Source organism: Fundulus heteroclitus, chromosome 9 (genome assembly GCF_011125445.2).
Source record: "Fundulus heteroclitus isolate FHET01 chromosome 9, MU-UCD_Fhet_4.1, whole genome shotgun sequence".
Taxonomy (NCBI): Eukaryota; Metazoa; Chordata; class Actinopteri; order Cyprinodontiformes; family Fundulidae; genus Fundulus; species Fundulus heteroclitus.
In genome coordinates this window covers 13,304,182-13,325,459 of record NC_046369.1, presented here as the reverse complement: position 1 = coordinate 13,325,459, position 21,278 = coordinate 13,304,182, and the positions used below count along the sequence as shown (strand labels likewise).

Here is a 21,278-nt window from a genome sequence, read left to right as displayed (position 1 = left end):
TTTCCCTCAACCCTGACTGGGCTCCTTACTGTACTGAACAAAAGCATCACATCAAGATGCCTCCACCACCATATTTTACCATAGGAACCATGTGTTCAGGATAACATTCAGCTTGGGTACCCACATCCCATTTGGGCACCGCTTACATACGGTCTTCGTTTCCCACCACACACAGCCTTTTTGTCACAGGCCGCAATGTTAAATTTGACCAGAGCGCCTTCATTCACCTTTTTCACACGTCACTTAACTTACTTGTGGCAAAATTGGGATTCTTATGACTTTCTGTCATCAACGACTTTCGTTGTGCCCCTCTTCCATTAAGGTCACATCTGTTTAGTGCCGGACTAACGCTTGTGGTGTCGACAGGTTCTCCCACCTGAGCTGTAAATCTCTGCAGCTCCTACAGAGTCAGCATGGGCTTCTTCTCTGATTAATGCACTCCTTGTCCAGCCTGTCAGTGTAGATGGACGGCCATGTCCTGGTAGCTTTGTACTTGTACCGTTCTCTTTTTTTCGTTTTAGGATGACAGAACGAGATTTTCAAAGCTGAAAATGTTTTATAATCCAACCTGGCTTTTGACTTCTCTGCTGCTTTCTCCCTCAACTGTCTGGTATGTTCATTGGCCTTCATGATGCTGTTTGTACACTAATACTGAGTAAAAAAACAACCTAATTTCTTCAAATGCAGGTTGTATTTATAATAACACATCACCCTGATGGCGATTATTTGCCAACTTGATGGCTTGTAAGGGCAATTCTTTGCAGAGTATTTTAATTAATGTCGTCAGACTTATCAGGGCTAAATATAAATTCATGTGATGGTTTGAATTCTTTCTTCCCAAACATTTAAAAACCTTGAATTATTTTCTTTCACCTATACAATTAATCCCAACTCCTTTATTGACGTGTGAGGGTGTAACATGACAAAAAGTGAAAAAGTGTAAGGGGTGTGAATGTCTTTGCAAGTCACTGTACTTCAATAAAGAAACAATGCGTGACAGACGCATCTGTTCTCACTTCAAAATGTCTCCGTAAGCGTCAGTGACAACTATGAAGCCTGGGCGAATCCTTCTGCTGGGTGAAGAAGGCAGCAGCCGTATTATGTTGCAGAGATTGCAACAGAGGAAAAGCAGAAAAGTCCAGAAAGACGGGAAATAAAAACAGCAAAAACATTTAACAAATAAAAAATAACGGTAGGAGAGAAGGAAGGAGGGTGGTGGTGAAAATGTTTTCTTTTTGCTTTGCTTGCTGTATTACATTCTGGCCCCCCCATCATCCTGTGAGCTGTACTCGGAGCCTTATGTTCAATTATGGGAAAACACAACAGCTCAAACAGCCACAGCAAAACAATATCCAGCCAACATCTCATCCTGGCACCACTTGACAGGCGGAAACATTAAAATATGGTATTGGGTGGAGAGTGCTGGAGCGGGAGAAGGAAAGTGCTGCAAGGGGTTAGTAAGCATCAGAGCATCTGACTGTAACCATCATGAAACATTCAGAGTGCATCAGCGCACCAAAATGTGATACTCTCCTTTGCATGAGGCAACTTGTTATTTATATGAAACGGTTTAAAAGTGCAGAGCCGATGCCAATTTTCTCAAGGTACAAGAAAAATATTTTTCATTGTCTAACAAGTACTAAGATCTGAGAATACAAGCATTCAGAGGCAGGAAGTTAATGAGCTTCTTGACTCTTAATGGAGCTAAATTGTTTACTCAAAAGCAAACAGGAAGCCCGAGGCCTTTTAATAGACTCTTGAACTCAATGACAGTGCAATAAACTCGGATTTGTCTGTCGTGACCCACTGAGGCCAGAAAACTACAATTATCCAATTTTGTATTATAAGACGTAGGATCTTAAACAAATTAACACTTTAACCGCAACGGTAACAAAAAGTATTTATACACCTCAATCTTTTTCACCTTGTCAAGTTACAAACACAAATGTCATTGTATTCTATTCAAGTTTTATGTGGAGAGCTGTAGTGCATAACCAGCAGACAGGTCAGGGGTGAAGTTGTGAAACAGTTTAAAGGTATTACTTAAGTTATAAAACAATATCCCAATGATCAAACATCTTAGGGAGCACTCCTCAATAATCCATCTTAAAGCAGAAGAGTATGACAACTGCGAGCCAACCAGGACCTGGAAAGGAGATAATTAACCAGAGAACCAGTGAAGAGGCACAAAGTGACTCTGGGGGAGCAGCAGAGATCCAGAGCTGCAAGCAGGACAACCGTGAGTCCCCCAAAATAAAGCCATTTTTGTAAGAAAGCCATAAGAAGTAATCTTTGAGAATTACCACATAGTAAACATGTGGAAGAAGGGGTTCTGGTCAGACTAGACCAAAACTAAAACTGAGGAAATTCAGCAAAGGTAAATAGAAGCCTGCAGATTCACACAAGGGTGAAAATTAAATACCAAAGAAAACTGTACAGTTAAAAGGTAAGGGCATATTTAAAAAGATAAGTAATAAGTAATACTGTACAGTTATTAAAAACGGTATACTCAGATGTAATTAACTTTGGAAAAAGTACAAAATGTGCATGTATAATTGTACCTAAAACTATTTGCAAGAAAAAAAAAAACTGTTAAATAACAGCAGAGATGTAGACACGTATTGGGTTTGTTGGGAGCATAAAAAAAATGACATTTCAATGCCACACTTTTTAGATTTTATTTGGTAAAAACATTCATGAGTCATTTCCATCCCACTTCACTGCTACGCAGTCATTTCTGTTGGTCTATCACAAAATAATCCAATACGCTGAAGTTTGTGCTTGTAACATAAGAGGTTCAAGTAGAAGTTCTGTGAATGTTTTTGCCAACATACTTTAAGGCAAACTGAAAGCCAAAAGGAAAAAAAAAAAAAAAAAAAACATCAATAAAACTAAATTGTGTTCTCGTCAAACCAGGACGAGTTCTCAACTGAACTCGACAGTAAACTGAGATACGCTCTCGAGAGGAAAAAGGCCAGCGATTTCTTCTGCTGTTGTGGGAGAACGATTTCAGCTCCGCTCTCAGACAGAAAAAAAAAAAAAAAAAAGAAAGAATCACCGCAGCTTCTTAGAGGAGCCGTGGCAAACGGTGACTGAGCACCAAATGAACAGAAAAGATGCATTCCCTGAAAATCCAGTCAACTCAGAAGACAAAGTGTTTACACTCGGCAGCACGTGGAAGACGACCGCCACGATCTTAAGGACTCCTTCAACCACCAACGCTTCGCTCCCGTCAACCACAGTTTATAAAACTACCATCGCTACTGCAGGAAAGCTATTCATCTTTATTCCTCATGCAAGTTATACACTTAAAGAAATGCTTTTAAAGTTTTAGCCAAATGTCGATCCGATATTGTTTTATGAAAATTAAATGGTTTGTGTGCAGCGTGTTAGGTTAAGAAGACACCTAATTAAAACCCCAGTGTCTCCTGAAGAACAGAGGTACGTGCAAACGCAGCATGTGAAAAGTGCTGACAGCAGGCCTGCTTTGACCGCAGGTGTGTGTGTGTGTGTGTGTGTGTGTGTGTCTGCTCAGCAGATGGATCTGCAGTTGAGGAGACTGTATTTAATAAGAGCAGGACATGAAGCACAGCCAGGCTCTCCGTTTTCCCCCCTTCTTCTCTGCCGTTTGCTGGCAGACGCGGTGACAAATTTCATCCCGCGACCCATCGGTCACTGTCCTGTTCGCCGCTGACAGAATTGGGCTCGGTAAACTGGGGGTGCGGGGGACACAGGCGAGACAGCCAAAGTGGCTGGATGGCTGGTTGGACCCGGGACAAAGCGATGGGAGGCGTTGAGGAGGAGGAGAAATGAGAGGCTCCATTTCCACTAGCATGGGTGAGCTAATCAGAGCTCCTGTACTAACGCTTGCTTAATTCAAGTTAAAGATTATTTATCTTTTAGCACATTAAAAAAAAACAGCTGTAGCCTTGACAAAGAGCTGTATAGAAAATAGAAAAAGAACAAAATAACAAATCCCCACCACTTTATATTTCTCATGCTGTATTAAAAGCTTTTACTCAAACTATTTAATTTTGCTTACAAGAAACCCCTCTGAGAATATCAATACTAATCTCTTAGGGATGCAAACAAGAGCAAACTAACATCTGGACTTTGAGAGCGCTCTGCTCGTGCTGCATTTCAACATTTCTCCGGCTCAGTGTGCTGCGCTGTAAATCTGTGGGCCTAGTTCAGCAGAGCAGAAACGACCCCTTCTTCTTGATCAAACTGAGACAAAGTGAGCAGGAGATGCTCCCCTGAGCACTGAAGCCTGGACTGCTGGTTCCTGAATTACAAGTGGTCGCACGGGTAAAGTAGGAAGGCTGGAAATGAGAAGGAGTTGGAAGGGAGGGAGATGTACTTCTGCAAACTGGCACCTCATAAATCTGACATGCAGCCAAGTAGAGAGGAAGACAGCAAGAAAGGGGGGAAGAAAAAAAAACACATCTGAAGAGAGATGGGGGGGCAGCAAAATGAAGTGGAATGTATAGAAAAGAGATGAGTGCAGAGGGACTTTATTCCAGAGGACATTGTAGTTGGACTCCCTTTCACAAACCAACCCATGCCCTGTCAATTTCATGCTCAACAGCCCACAGGCAGGGAGGCAGTTTGCGTCAGCCCAAGGATTCAAGTGGTACAGTTGGCGTCAAGAACAGATGGCGTGGTGGAGAGAACTAGACGCCGCTTTTATATATCGATAACATCTATGACTTCATCCCTTGAGGAGAAGGGAAGCTGCTAAATCACAGCAGAATCTATTTTATTCCAAGTCTTCATCTGACTACAGATAGAGAGCTGGGATAAAGACGGTGAGCGTTCAAGGGGTCAACCTTTCCTTGTGTATAGACTAGAAACATGTTGAGCTAAATTAAAGTACGTGACTGGTATCAAAACTCAGAAAAATACTCATACTGGTTTTTGAGTCATGCCAATCAGCTCTGAGTATTATTATTTCGCAGGGCTGCCAAATATGTATTACTGCCCCTTTAAATTGGAGCACATTGAGATCACGCCAAACGATTTCAAGACCACAAAAACTTTCCACGAATTCTGACACTTTGACCACAAAACTTAAAGATGTGTACATCTGGTCTGTCTCATCTTACCAGGGTGGCGTTCTTCCCGTAGTCCACCCAACGCAGAGTGGCAAAGTTGGTGGATTCTGCGCAGTTGAAGCCGTGGTTGAAGCCAGCATGGTAGCCATAGGGGAAGGTAATCATAAACTCCCCTTCATTCTGAGTTATCTGTTCAGATAGAAAATAAAACAACAAAAAAGGAAATGTAGTTCAGATTTCATTTATTGTCAAACTGCCAACAAACTAATCTGTCAACTACTTACTTAAAAAAAAATAAATTGGCAAAAAAAAAAAAAATGCTGCAGGCTCCTTGTCGAAGACGTAGTTTTGAAGCAAACAGAAAAACTGGAGGGATAATTCTCATTTCTCCATTAAAACACACACTTACCTTTATCTGATATGCACACTATCAGTTAAAAGTTTGGACACAGCCATGTCACTCAAAGGCTTTTCCTTATTCTCATTTTTAATCGTGGAACAATTCAAAACATCTTTTGCATTTTTCAAAGCAGTCCCCCTTTGTTTCTCTCCATGAGCTTCATGAGGTAGTCACCTAAACCCCATTTTGGAATAAAAACAACTGTTGAATGAAGCTGTGGCCAAACCTTTGACTGGTTACTAAACTAAAAAAACTACTTCAAGTACATGCTTTTTATGGGTTTACAAAAGTAAAATGTCAAAGTATAACATTTTTATGGATTTAAAGAAAAAAAGATTTGTTTTGAATATTTGATCTTCCGAAAATTGCCAATGGATTTCTGTATCGCTGTATTTTCCATCAGAAGGCTGAAAATCTAAATTGGGCCTTCTTTCTAAAACATGCCAGGATGAAACTTGTTCATTTAATAACTTATTTTGGCTAAGAGCTGAGATTGTTAGATAACCAAAAAGGTGTAAAGCATTCAATTATTACCCATCTGTCTCAGTGAAAGTTTTAGAGACAATCAGGGAGTTAGGCTGGAGGAAGAAAAGTTTTTTTTTTTTTTTTTTAAAAAGGAACCAAACGTAACTGCAGCTCCCAGAGTTTAGCATCTTCCTGCGAGCTTGATGTTATTCTGACATTGTATAAAAATACGACAACACCTTAGTTTTATTGTCTTTTTGCATATTGCCCCGAAACTTAAGCCCTACGTATGCGACTGCGAATCACAACGTCTTTGAGAAACCTGGCTGCCTGCAATCAAGAGACACATCAAGCCAGACGGAAACACAGGCATGGGGGGGGGGGGGGAAGAGGGGCTGAAAGCGAGACATTAACTTCCTCAGCTAACAGTCGTGGTTCACATACAAAACCAACAAATCCCTCTTCGCTCTGGCAAGAACAGAGGAGCGTTTTATTTTTACACATGAATCGGGAAAGGTACTGGTAGGTGTGCAGCAACGCAACATGTTCGCTGTGATAATGACGTCCTGAGGGGGGGGGAGTGCTGGAAGAAGTTAGGTGGAGGGGGTCTTATGCTGGCTGTGCAAAACTTTGGATGTCTGCCCTCTGCCTTACGCACTCTTCAATTTCTTATTAACGTTTTTTTTTTTTCCCTTTTTGCACTGTGGAGGTTTGTGCTGCAACAGAAAGGTGAAAAGATGGCAATTCATTTTCTGTGGCAGGCATGGATGACAATCTTTACTCATGGCTGCGTCAACGCTGAGTCATTTGAAACCTCTCCCGTAATTTATGGCTGGCCCAAGAAAGGAACAGCGGGGAGGCGAAGATAACTTTTCTGACTCTTAATTTTGGTATTTCAAACTTCTTTAATGCTTCCCGGCCAACTGCTTCGGCGAGGCTTAAGATGAATAAACAGCAATTAACAGCAGATGCCGGTCGATGCATTCTTAAGCGCCTCTCTTCTGATGCGACCGCCTGGCTGAATAAAGCTACAAATACTTCTGGATAACAGATTGATCGTGCTGATCGATAAATGTTGGTTTGCATCGTGTGTGCGCCACTCACCCTGTTAAAGGGAATGCCGTATTTCTTCAGGATGGATGGAGATATCAGAGTCATCTTGTGACGGAGGAAGGCGTCGCAGCCTTGGGAGCTGCCAGGGAAGAATCCTAAAAAGGGACAGAAAGCACGTGGTCGTGTTCAGATCTGCTCTTAACATGAATAACGTGGACCTGGTTCGGTTCGGGCCGATGACGGAGCAGTGAAACCGGTTCCCCAGCTTCTTCCGGTCTATGACAGGCTTTAGCCTTGCTGGTTTTTGGGATGCTCCTGAATCTCCTTACTAGGGGTGGGTATTGCCAAAGAAGCCACAATTCGATTCGAATCACGATTCACATGCCACAATCCGATTCTATCACGATGCATCACGATACTTGAATTATTGCAATGTATCGCAATGCATTGCAATATTTTCACTGAACACTGTTAGAAAAAAATACAGTGGCTGACTGGCTGTGTATGATCTGGATAGTGTCTTTAATTGATACATAACTGAAAGCAACTGAATTCATACATAGCTGTATTTATTAAAATGACTTTTGGGGGTATTTCCTTGAAAACGATTACTGGACACAAATATTACTATTACTGGAGTGGACACACTGACAAAAAGTGTCTAGGATATATAAAACTTAAAATAACAAAATAAGGATAATTTTGGCTGATATTCGCCAACCATTCATGCAATTTTATTTATTAATTTTTTTAAATTAATAATCGATACTTGGCGTCAAGAATCGATGCAGTAGATCGCGAAAATTAGAATCGCGATGCATCGTCATGACGATCATTTTGCACACCTCTACTCCTAACCAGTTGTCTTTCTTCTGAGGGCGGCGATTTGGGTCTGAATCAGCACATTTAGTCCAAATACAAATCAAAACTGGTTTTGGAACGGCAACGGCAGGCTAACGATACATTTGTGGAATGGATGCTAGCACATAACCCCAGTTCTAAAGTCCTTACACTGGCTCCCTGTATCTCAGAGAATAGACTTTAAAATACTTCTGTTAGTCTATAAATCCCTGAATGGCTTAGAGCCTAAATTCATCACAGACTTGTTATCAGCGTATAAACCCTCCAGACCACTAAGGTTTTCTGGCTCCAGCCTGCTCTGCATACCTAGAACCAGAACCAAACACGGAGAAGCAGCATTTAGTTTCTATGCTCCACTTATCTGGAACAAACTTCCAGAAAACTGTAAAAGTGCGGAAAGCCTGAGTTCTTTTAAATCAAGATTAAAAACATTTGTTTAGGATTGCCTTCGACTGTTCTAGTTAAACTGTTTTACTGAAACATCACTAGTTCAACTTTTTTAGTCCAATTGTTTTTAGTGTTCTATTTTGTTTCTACATTCTATCCCTACTTGCGTTTATTCTGTTTTATTTTCCTATATTTTAATCATGTAAAGCACTTTGCATTGTCTCTGTACTGAATTGTGCTACACAAATAAATTTGTCTTGCCTTGATAACCTCAACCCTGTTAAAAACATCGGGACCCAACTACAGGAGTGGCCAAACATTACACAGAAGCTTGTTTATAGAGCACTTTTAGTTTCTTCACACCATGCTATGTTACATTTATCCAAATATGAGGCTGTATGTATATATTTGAACCTGTAGAAGAATAAAACATTTCAGTAAAAGCATGCAAGGCTTTTGCATATAGAAAAAAAAAACTCAAAAGGTCTGATTATCATCTGGAAAATCCACACAGATTTCCAAACAACCCTTAGATAATCCGAAGGCATTTTGACACTCACAATTAAGGCGCTTTCTCCATCTGAAAAATAGCAGCGTTTATCACATTACCGTTATAATCCGATAACCTGGAAAGGGAAATCCAGTTTCCCCCCACTGACATGGACGCAAATTAATTTGCTGCCTTAAGTGTGGTATAATCGCATTACCGAAGACCATGTAAATGCATCAATTGTGAGGCTTCTTGTTGGATTTCAGGAGAAATCTGATGGCTCGCACTGCCGAACTAAACTGAGACTGGGGGCTGTCACCTAAAAACTGTGATGCCACTCAAGACGACCGAAGAGGAGAATCTTAGCCTGAGGATCCTGTGCCGTTTAATTAAACTAGGCTAACAATTAAGAACAGAACCCATTCTTCTAACCACGTTCTCACATGCGTTTCCCGAAAAAACAATTACTCCTGAATAATAGGAGGTTTTACATTTTCCTAAAACTGCTGATCCAGTGTCCCTGAGGTCCTAACTAAAAACCCTTGCAGTGGCAGTATTTTCTAAGACCTTTTAAACTACGCATTGTGCAAATCTAAGATTAAAGCTTAATATTTTAATAAGCAAACACACACATTTGTCGAGCTGCCTCAACCTCTCAAGCTGCATGTTTTTTTTTTTTTAAACAAAACAAATCCATTTCCTTAATGCCACATACTGGCTTGAGATCATAATCCGACTGACATTTTGGAGGTTTAAAACCGGCCCTCTCTGAAACAAAAGGCTCGTTTATGCTCTCAGACGGCCTGTGCATAATTGAAAGCTAGAACTCCCCCCGTTGACAACGCTCCCCATTCTTTATAGTCTATACCCGCTTTTACTTCAGAGGAGGGGTTCCATCTAAGCCTCCCACCAGTTAAAGTTTAAAGTAACTGACAGTATAATCGCCGCCCATTTCATCCTTCATTTTCACCACATTGTTTCAGTCTCTGTTCCTCCCTACAAAGCAAAAGTGGGAGAGAGAAGGACTCCACGCTCTCGCTGCCCTCGCGCTTGTTGGAGCTGATAAAAAGGTGAATAATGTGCTGACGGAGCCTGGGTATTAATCCCCATTAAAATGCAGCTGGCTTTCCGAGCTCTCCACAGGGTAATATTAACTTAAAGGTTTCATTATGTCCTTTTCAGTTTCAGAATTATGCTCCTCTCTCTCTGCATCTCTCCGCATGTTCCCACCCTGGCCAGCTTACATGCAAAGTCCAACATTATGGGAGAAACAATGAAACAAACAATGTGATACAAATTACGGGTGAACTTGCGCTGAATGCGGGAATGGGTTAAGAATGCAAAAGGACCACATTCTCATTCCTTTTGGACATTTCCGCTACAATCATAGCCGTCAGATGGGGACCTCACAGAGATCTTAGTCATATATGCTCTAACAACGGCTTTAATGGGTCAAATATTGACCCTTTAACAGCTGCCCTCATCCAAACTGGCAGCTGTTAAGGTAAGATCTTAGAGCCAATTGAAAGAAGCAAGCGTCAATGTATATAATGTAATTTCACCTTGATTTGATTTAATTTGAGCAAATCCATAAAAATAACCTCTACCGGGCGTGTAAACATCTAATTTGTAATCAATATCAGTGAAAAACACAGCTTATAAAGCGACTACTTGCCTCTTATATTCCAAGTAGCGGGCGACAAATCCCAGCTACTCTATCCTTAAAGGATAGCATTGATCACTGGTTTGTTTTGAGCACGTCACAACAGCCCCAGACGTTCTGTGTTATGTACTTTGGATTAAGCAAGTCTCCATCACGCCGCCGATCCCCCTCCTCTCCGAGCGACGCGCAACACCAAAGTTAATCCCCATTGATCAAAATGGAAAAATAAGAGAAAGACGGGCCCACAAGATCTTAAAAAGAAAGCAGGGGATGAAAGCAGACGTCATGCGTCACGGAAAGAAGACAGAATGGGTTCACTTCGCCGCGTCTCATTTATCCACCTCAGATAATGCGTCTTACTTTGACACTGAATATGGCACAAAGGAGAATATCATTCAGATTATTTCACTGAGCAGGCAGGCTCAATAAAACCGATACATAGGTGCTGGCGGAGGCCACATACTTTCCAAAAACCGGCAGCCAGCCTGGCCGATGAAAAGCTAGCATATGGGATTGAGTATTGACATTAGATGAGAAGTAGAGTACTCATTTGACCTAGGCAGAAACGTCTGCAGAGGAAGCCATCTACACATTAGTTTATGTACATCCATTGCCCTAAAACACAGAGTGCTGAAGTGAACCAGCAACTATTTTGCCTCTGACTCGCCAAGCTAGGCAGTCACAGCCCTAAAGTAGCTGACCTGTGGAAGGCCACACCAGCTTTTGCCGGCTGATTTTAAAATTTGAGCTAAACACACAGTGCATATTTATCAGTAATGCCCGTTGGACAGGCCTAACGGAGATGAAAACATCCCTGGACTTCAGCCACGGGTAGTTCCTTCCATAGAGGCGTCGCTTGAAATCTCACAATCAAAAAGGCATCAAACAGTGTGAGGAAGCCTTTAGAAAGGGTAGCTGTCCAACACCTATTATGTGTAGTGCTCTATATTGATTTTAAAGCTGTGTACGGAGATCGCAGGCTGGATTCGCCATTTCTCATAAGCCAGAGTCAACTCAGAGGGCGGCTCGTCTTCGTGGGATTATTACGGGAGTTTGCTGCAATAAAGTAAAAGTGAATGTGACAAAGTCTATTTCTTACCCTTTTAGGGTAAGGCTCAACTCTTTCTAGTATTACAACAATAACCGACAAACATATTTGACAGAATCAAAACTAGCAATTAATACTGATTCTGTGAGTATAAGACATTAATTAGTGAGGTCACATATTTTTGCCACTTTAGCTGTACGTTTGTACAAGGTTCACAAACGTTCACAAACGTACAGCTAAAGTACGCTTTTGTCCAGATCAAAAGTACGCTTTTGATCTGGACAGCAATGGCAAAGGGTTCGGCTCTAGTTTGTTTCTCTCAACGACTAAACATTGACACACACAAAAATAAGATTTAGAGAAGAACAATATCTGTTTTATAAAACAAGTAAAATAATTTTTCTGAAACTTTTTTGAAATACTTAAATTTTCACACAAAACGACAGTATGGAGGGACCAAAAAAAAAAAAAAAAAATAACTAGCAGAAAACACAACCGACCTGTCAAAAAAAAGCTCGTCAAAGCTGTCTTTCATAAGTTTCAGGGATTTTTATTTTATTCTTGTTGTTTTAGTCTGCACTTTTGTTTTATTTTCCCTACCCTTTTCAGCTCAATTTACCTCCCCTCTAAATCCACTGTTCTCTACCCTCCTGATCTGTTTAGCACAGACATTTTTCAAGCTGCACTTCTCCTGTCAGCAAAGTGACAAAGAAATCCTAAGAAAGTAGGACACTGATGCATCCACCCACAGAACACATGTCAAAGGTTTTTATAGGGCAGGGCCCCAGAGTGTATGGCTGTATTCACTAGTTATATAGCTGTTTCTCAGGCACTGTTGTTGGATGGAAGGCGGAGCAGAGACCTCTTAAGTAGTCAGAAATTGAGCGCTGATCTTTAAGAAGGTCAATCAGGTAACCCGGCCTACATATTAGGGCTGGACAATAATTCAATAACAATATTTATCGAGCAATAGACGTATATTGATGATGGAAAAAAAAGGGTCAGTAAAAAGTTCAATAGAATAACAGTTTTTCTTCCTTTTGCATTCTAGCCATGTAGGTTAATATTACAGTCGTTACATCCTCCCAACTAATCACAAACGCAGACCCAGGAATGCTCCGTCACCAAGCTCCGCCCCCTTCAACGAGTTCAGAGATCCCGTGTTCTTTTTTTCTACTTTAAAAACTTAGTAAAAAGTTGGTTGAACAACGAGTTTGAATTCAGTGTTTGTGTGTTCCATATCTAAAAATAGGTTGCTAAGCAACAGCATAAAACGGCCAGGGCTGCACTTAAATATGTTTTGAATTGTTAATAATTACCGATATCGATCAATATGATTTATATTTTAATCAATATGCTTTTTTTCCTATATCATTCAGCCCTACTACTTATGGCCCGAAGTGGAGAAGCTCCAGGCTGATCTATGGAACAAAGGTCAGGCTGAAGTAAGAACCTGAACTAAGACTGAGCGAATGGCGTTAAAAGTATATAGCCACATTATATGCTTATAAAAAGAAACCAAAAAACGTTTGATCACTATAAAATAAAGTTATATACACCAAGCCTCCATATTCATAGTGTTTTGATTGCGCCGAGTGCCATGAACAGAAATAAACAGGCGTGGCGCCAGCTACCGACAGTACTGCAGAATTAACATAATGTCGGTTTACTTAAAAAAATAAATCACTTGTAAATAATGCCGGACCGAGCCTAATCCTCTGCAATGCTTCACAGTAAAGCGGCAGCTCAGCGTGATCAAAGGCTAACCATTATTAATTAAATACACCGATTTACAGCAACTTTAAGAGCCTCATATCAGAACATTTACTCACGTCAATCAACTCTGCGGTTACATCTGAGCAAGCGGCAGGTTTAGCGTCCGCTTCAGAGAACACCAACCGTCATACTGTATTCCCAGCGACATCCCAGTCTTTTCCCTCTTGGAATCAAATATTTTTGCTTTTTTCCCCCCCCACTGGATCTTGAACCTTTCTTCATTGTTTCACTGGCAGATGCTAACAGCCATTAGCTGCTTCCTTGTTTTAACCCCTGCTGCGCATGCGCAGTGTTGTACTTCCTCTGTTATTAAAAATAAACACAAAAGGCTTTATTTACTTACAAACTGATTAAAAACACAGCATAAACAGCAAAAATAATAACTAATATGGCAGCAGGACGTGATAATCTTTCATAAAAACTTTGTATGTAACCAAAAGGAGCTACTGACAAATTTTTTAAAAAGTCAAATAATGTGGCTATGCACCTTTAAGCATGATGAGCTCCAGCAGGAACATAAGACATTCCTCAGGCTTGGGACTGGAAACATAACATGGAGCTTAACATGGATTGTGCCTATGGTGTCAAGCTGAAATCAGTCGGATTTTGGCTGTGGAGCTAGGCTCGGACTGAAGCTTGGAGCTAGATTAGTACCGAGCCCAGGGGAGGGGCGTATCTAGGGTGAGAAGCATCTTGAAAGCAAGTCAGGTACCGAAGAGAGGGCAATGCTTGACCTCCATGGAGGATGAAACAGAATGCTTGGAGCCCTCAGTCTTATTGAGCTCAAGTCAAAAAGAAAGAAAACTCAGTGTGATTCCCTGAACTGCTGGATCCATGTTTGACGACCACAGGTTTGCTCCCATCATTGGCTGTAAACAAAAGACTCCGATATGGGCTTCCAGGAAACAGATGGCCATAACAATTTATTAACAAAAACGGAGGGAGCAAGGCTTCTAAAACAACCCTATCAGAACAAAATTCAGCCAGGTAGCAACGGCAGGACAAAGAACAGAGGATCTGAGAAAAGACAGAACTAACCAGAGGTAGTTAGCTACAATGCTATTCTCCTGCATTGTCTACATTTCAATTGTTTACTTTTAAAAATCACTGCTGCACCTTATACTGTAATTTAATTTTACTGCAATTTACAAGCTGTATGCAACAAAATTTCGTTCTGTACGCACTCTGTGCATACAAAATGACAAATAAAGTTGTCTAAGTCTGTGTCTATAGACACACATGGAGGAATTATTAGATGAGATGCATGTGAGAAATGAGGAACAAGTGGTGGGGTAGAAAGAGAAACAAGTCACTGTGAAAATTCATAAATAACAGCAGAAAACGTCAATTCAAACTTAGCAACAGACCTGTGAGAAAGCAAAACAACATGGTTCAGCCAAAGCTGATTAACACAGCTTGCCTTACAATTAAGAAAACACAATAAGCGGGATCCAAAAGCATGAAAATTCATCCACGGCTCATAACATTTGTTCATCCTTTGTGCGCTAAACGGCATGACTTAGATGTTCTGACTGAGTAAAGCAAGCGAAACATTTAAATGTGGTAAAACAGAAGAAAAAAAAAATATGACATGTGAAAAATAACGTTCATTATTTTGCTTACCTTGTGCAAGCCTCTCCAGTCTCTTGCCGTGCTCAGGAGGAACAGTGTACCTGCAAAGAGAGACCAAAGAGGTGCTCAGTTTGGTCTGATGCAGCCAAGCCCGGCGATCAAAAGCCTGAGCTCTTATCAACTTTGAACACGCCGTTTACTAAAATCTAATTTGTTCAAATGTGCAAATGATTTTTTTGCAACGCCTGCTCCACAAATCTTGTCAAACAAAAAAAAAAACGACATTCATGTCATTTTGCATCTTAAGCAAATAGCACACGGCCTTCTTTTGATCCATGATTACGCTTGGTTTACAAAAAGGAGGCAAATATCCTCATATGAACACAAAGTAATCTTAAATTCTATATTGCAATATCAAACTCATGATGAGTATAGCTGAAAATAATGAAATAAAGCAGAGACTCTGGTGGAAAAATAGTGAAAACGAACAAACTAGAAGCTCAGGGCTTTCGCACACGAACACGCCACACTCAAAACCAATCCATGCTGCACATTACTAGCTAGTTACACTTCATGGGTACAAAGCTGTTTCTTTTGTTGTTTGATAAAAAATAAATGTGGAAAGAAAAATCCCTTCAGTGGTGACATTTGTGCAATTTACATGAGGACATGACTGTGAAACTGCTTTAAGAATTAATACTAACACAACAGCATCAGTCTCAGAAAAAAAAAAACAAGTGCTAAATAAATCTTTCTGCTGGGATGCATATAAGAAAATGTCTGAACGCCAGGAAGAGAGGAAAAAAAGGAAGGTGGTGATAGAATAAATGAAAAGAATATCCAGTAAAGGAAGAAAGGACTGTTTTTAGAGTGCTGGATATTTTTTCCTACAGCTCTGAGGAGTTTTAAAAAATAATAATAAAAATAGTCCTGGGTGCAATTTTTTTATTGCACTGATGTAATAAGCATTGTGAAGACCAGCTTTCTTTATAATATTTGAGGGGTGAGATTCCTGTTTTAAGTAATTCTACAGGTGCATGTCGACAAATATGGTCAATAACACTTCAGTACTTCAGTTAAAAATACAAACTTGTATAGATTGAGAACATATAAGCCCTTTTCAGATCATCTTTCTGCAATTTGCACCCCCCCCCCCATGTTGTCTTTTCCGCTTGTATAGGTCGGCATCAGATTCGGCCTTTCAGCGCATTTCTCAGACTGATGGACAGATCAATCGGTTTGTGATTCTCAGCGGTCACAGGTTTGCGTTGCATCACCTCACACTCGTTCCCTGGTGGCTCAACATTTACCCCCCCCCCCCCCCCTCCCCTCCATTCCCTGTCAGTACTGCTCAGTTCAAAATGAGGCACACAAAAAAAAAAAAAAAACACTTTTAGATCACGTGGGTGATTCATTTCAAGTATTTTGATGATTACGACTAGCAGCTCATGAAATCGCAACATTTAGCAACCCATGAGATTTTAATACTACAAAAATAATTTAAAGAGCAGCAGAGGACATGCCACCTAAAGATATCAGATTGTAGCAACATCACCTTGGACTCTGGTCCTCGTCATCCTCCCTACAGACTCTGGAATCTTAGTTCTAACCCTTTTTCTGCCAAACTGTTTTCTTTCCAGTCATCTTTCCATTTAAATGCTTGGATTCAGCAACGTGTGAACAAAATGCTTCCTTAGCAACGAGCTTTTGTACTTTACTTACCTTGTAGGGGGTGTCAATGACTGTCTGCTGGACAACAGTCAAGTCACAGTCTTCCCCTTGGTTGTGTAGGCCATAACAAGGACATATATCTATAATACAAATCTATTTTTTCAACTGTCATCCGCTGCTATAATCTTCTGAGAACCAAAATCTGAGTTTTTGTGAGCTATAACCTGTATCTATCAAAGTCAACAAGAATAAACGCCTGAAATAAATCACCCCGTGTGGAATAATCAATATGTTTCAATGGTTGAGCTGAATTAAATTATATATTTTTTTAACACAAGCATTTGTATTCTCCTAGTCTCGATTTTTTTTGTTTAACATCTGTTTGAATTTTCCATCCTCCCCACTATGCGTTTTATCAGACTTATTAGTATAAAATTAAACCAACCCTGTAGCCTTCTGTGTTACAGAGGAAGAAGGCATTACCATTATGAATGTGTTTATGCTGATTTTACAGCAGGTAGGCACTGAAACGGCATGAAGCATTAGTCCAAATGTCAGATGCTGCATTTAGAAACTAAATGAAATTGTAAAAACAGAGTGGGAGAGCATAAGCAAGACCCTAATCTGCTCATTTGTTTAAAAAAAAAAAAAAAGCATTAGATATTCTTCTTCCTTCTAATTATTTCCACTAGTTTGTGTAGCCCTCCAGAGACGACAGTCTGTAAACTCCGGGCGGATGAAACACCCCATCTATCCTTTCTGGCTGAACCTCATGGATGCTTGAAACAAACTGAGAAATGGAAGAAGTAACGGAGAAAGAAAGACAGATATGGTGAGAGGCAACAACACTTAATGAGAGACAAGAGGAATGAGCAGAAGCGTGGGACATAAAGGGGGAGATAAAAATAAAGAAAGTCGAGTACAAGACGAAGTCCATTTCACCAGAGGTTGTTAAAGAAATGGAGGCACACTGCCACCTGTAGACTAAAGCCCGGACCTTCACGTGGTCGCACTCTGCTTCAGGGCTTTTTCCTACACTAAACAGGAGTGTTTATCTGTGCTGTCTGACAAACATGATCCATGACGTTCAAGGCTTATCAAAAGAGCCATTAAAAGAAAAAAAATCAGGGTAATTTAGGTTTATATTTTAAAAGCTGTGGCTGAGCTAAGAAAGATTTAACACCACACAAATGAACACCAGGCCAGTTTACCATAAGCTTCGCATTTTTTGGACCTACACATAACACACAAGGAAGGAAAACAAATCTATAAGATCAGAGTATTAGCTTGTCCTGTGGCTGTGTAACAAAGACAATAAAAAGTAATAACGTCCAACTGCTGGCAGATCCCATTATCCTCCAGAGACGATTGGAAACTTTGCATTTATTCCAAATCCAGCCTGACTTCAGGCTATGGTTTTTCATTAGCGGCCGCACTTTGCATGTGCCCAGCAGGCGTTCTCATAAGCGGCAAAATGAGAAGGCATGAAGCGCTGAGACTCGGTCTTAAACGGGGGGGAAAATCGCTCTGCCTTGTTGACCTTTTCAAGCCAACTTCACACAAAATGCACTTTACTGTCAATTTACAACGGTAATTTAAAAAAATAAATAAAATAAAAAAAACTGTAAATTGTCTTTGTGTTAAAAAGAACAGCTGAATCAATTTAACATTGAACAAGCCAGAAACAGCTAATTGCTTGTATTTAATACTATGGTATGCAGGTGCAAAGGTGTCAAGCTAGATGAAATTAACAACACTCTTTATATGTAAAGATTATTATCAACTTAATGCTCATTTCAAACGCCACACAATAGGACATTACCTAAACGGTCGGTTCTTTAGCACTTTATGCAACCAGTCATCTTTGCAAAGATAAGATTTCTATACAACCGTACGCACGCTTCAGAACGAACAAGTCAGAGAACATGTGTTGGACCGTCTGCTCCATGCAAGCTGCAAACTACAAAAAAAAAAAATCAGCAGTGCAGTCTGGGTCTACCAAATCCCATCGACCACTGTTACCATGGCAGCAACATGTATGTCACTCCAGAGACGGCGGAGAAAAAAAACACATAAGACAACACACAGGAAAAGAAGGCTTTAACTTATACTCCCTCCCCCTCTGAGGAGGAGTATGATTAATCTATGGTGGGCCGGTCTTCCTGGCAGGTGGAATTAAGGAGTCCTCACAGACCGAGAGGCTGCACAGCCATTCCCACTGAACTGCAATCCATTTGCGGTATTTGCAACTCAATAAATAAGCTGCGAGTCACAAATTTCACCTTTCAGCTTCGCTCCCGCTTCACGACGAGTCTGTTACAATGGCCTCATTACTGCGGAAGCTTCCTCTCTGCGCTAATCAATCTCCGGCTATTTTTATACTCTGATACACTTAAAATCCTTCTACTTCAGGCAGTGAGTCATACCCAATTTAGAGCCAGAAATACATCCTTTTCCCAAAAGGAGGACCCTTTTCTTCGTTCTGAGAGGCCTGTAACGTTTGACTCATCTGATCAAAGTGTGAGGGCGGCAAGAAGGAAGCTATTGTTGAAAGAAAGCCATAAGAAGTCCTGTTTGCTGCTCCTTATGCAGGGGACACAGCAAGCAAGTGGAACAAGGAGCTATGGTCAGATGCGACCAAAATTAAACTCTCCTGCATGCTAAACGCCATGCATGGCACCCTGGATTTGCAATCGCCATCGTGGAACCCGAGGGTGGCAGCATCATGTAATGGTGATGTAATTCTTCTGCATGGTGAAGCTGATTTAACTTGGCGGGAGGATGGATGGAGCTAAATACAGGGCAATCCAGGGAGAAAACCTGGTAGAGGTCGCAAAACAACTGAGACAGAGGTTCAACCTTCAAGCAGGTTAGAATAATGTGTTTGAACAGCCTAGTTAAAGTCTACGCTTACATCCAGTAACCTACGGCAAATTGCTGTTCACAGACGCTCTCTACACCCTAGTCTGGCTGAGCTTTGACACACATTGCAAAGAATAAGTTCAATACCGATTTTATATTGTAATATGTGCTCCAAAAATTTGCTAAAACGTGCAAGTGCCACTTTGGTTAGCAACGAAGCCGCTCCGCTCAATGGATATTCGGAGCATTACGGCACACTGTGTCACTACCTGATCGGCCCTGTAGCAGGACCCCTGAGCAGTTTGCACGGCTGCCTGACTGTAATGTCAAAACCAGGAGTGCATTCATGTAAGGTAGGCTGCGCCCGGAGTGCGCGCTACAAACAATAAACCAAGTAAGTTAATTCAATATGACATTGAAGTTTATTTATGTTAGAAACAGGGCAGTGCAGTCCAACTACCCTGTTGTCCCCACAGAGACGGATAGCCCTCCCTCTCAGGAGAGAGCGGTGTAAGTTGACCAGATTTGATTTCTCTAATGAAAACTGGGGAAGTCTGATTATGTTAAAAGCAGAATCTCTGCCTGGGGGGGTTGGTTTGTTTCATCTGAACTGCAATACCGACAGAGGGAGAGAAAGGTGCGTTCGGCAAAGCTCTTCTGTGTCGGGACAGCGACAGGACCGGTTAAATACCTCTTGGTGCGCTAAACTTTTTTACTCCATCATGATACACTGAAATTGGGGACATTTTTGAGGACATATGTAATGCGCCTTATAATCCTGTGAACCTTATGGTCTGACAAATACTGTATTCAAAAATAGGACTGGGCGATATGGACCAAAAAAAATCTATAGTTTTAGGCTGAATACCAATATAAAATATTTATCACAGTATGTTTTTCTTTTCATAAAGTAATTATAAAAAGGGGTCTCTGAATCAAAGCTATATCCAAAATGTCTCACAGGCATATTTTTTAATAAACAGCTATAGATCAATATGAGAATCAGCTGAAAAATAACGTACTGCAATACATAAAAGTATAATTATAACGCACCATAGACCTTCTCAATATAACCAATAGAGTCATCTCATTTCTCTTGAAGAAAAAAAATTAAATTTTTAAAATCTCGATATATAGTCCAGCCCTACTCAAAAGTGAAAATAATTACTAAAAATAAATTATAACATGACAAAAATGATTGACACCGGGAAAACATTAAATCTCTCCTCACAGTATTTTTTTAAAAAACACCCACCCTTGTTTGTCTTTTTACAATCCGACTTTCCCTAATAACTCTTTACATGTTCTGTAGACTTAACGAAGACCTGCAAGCGCATCACTTAAGATTTAACTATAAGGGGTGGAGAGCGGGAGTTTAGGAGCACCTTTATTTACAGCCCTCATTTGCTTCCTGCACACCTGGAATACAGGTATAAACAGGGTTATTTCTTTTGTGTTTTCCATATTTCTAAATCTAAACAATTGAACTCACTCATACCACCAAGAAAATATTGGTGCGTCTGTATCTCATACTGTGTCTACATAATATACAATATATAATTCCCTTTAGGGAACTTTCTATTTCCATTGGAGAGTTCACTAAAGTAAAAGAGCCAAAATATGTATTCATAGAAAAGCAAGTATTGCGAAGCACACCAACTAGTTGTGGTTTGTTACTCCGCATTTCTCTACACCTGCATGCCCTTTGTAGGGATACCGTGAAATGTCACTGCCCGTCTCTGAAAAACACTAAAATGAAACGGCGCCATCGCTCCAAAATATGTATTATTGCATTCCTGTCACACGAGCACAGAAAGACCCCAGTAATATACTTTATATTATACTGTAATACCCTTGATACTTTAGTTGCACTACTACGACAGCCACAGCGGTGCTTTCCTGAACGAACTAACTTGAGGTCCAAAAATGCCACACCCAGTGTCAGACCTGAAGACAAAAACTATAATTACCCTTTC

General features: G+C 40.6%; 1 protein-coding gene across 2 annotated transcripts in view; it reads right to left on the bottom strand.

Moving 5' to 3' along the window:
• kdm4b (lysine (K)-specific demethylase 4B) overlaps positions 1–21,278 on the bottom strand; it is a 57,690-nt gene that overhangs the window by 24,409 nt on the left and 12,003 nt on the right. For both annotated transcript variants that reach the window (XM_012882399.3, XM_036141037.1), the window contains 3 exons: positions 14,821–14,870; positions 7,024–7,127; positions 5,106–5,243 (listed from right to left, as the gene is read on the bottom strand). In XM_012882399.3, coding sequence (XP_012737853.2) covers positions 5,106–5,243; positions 7,024–7,127; positions 14,821–14,870 — 292 coding nt within the window. The remainder of the gene's footprint in view (positions 1–5,105; positions 5,244–7,023; positions 7,128–14,820; positions 14,871–21,278) is intronic.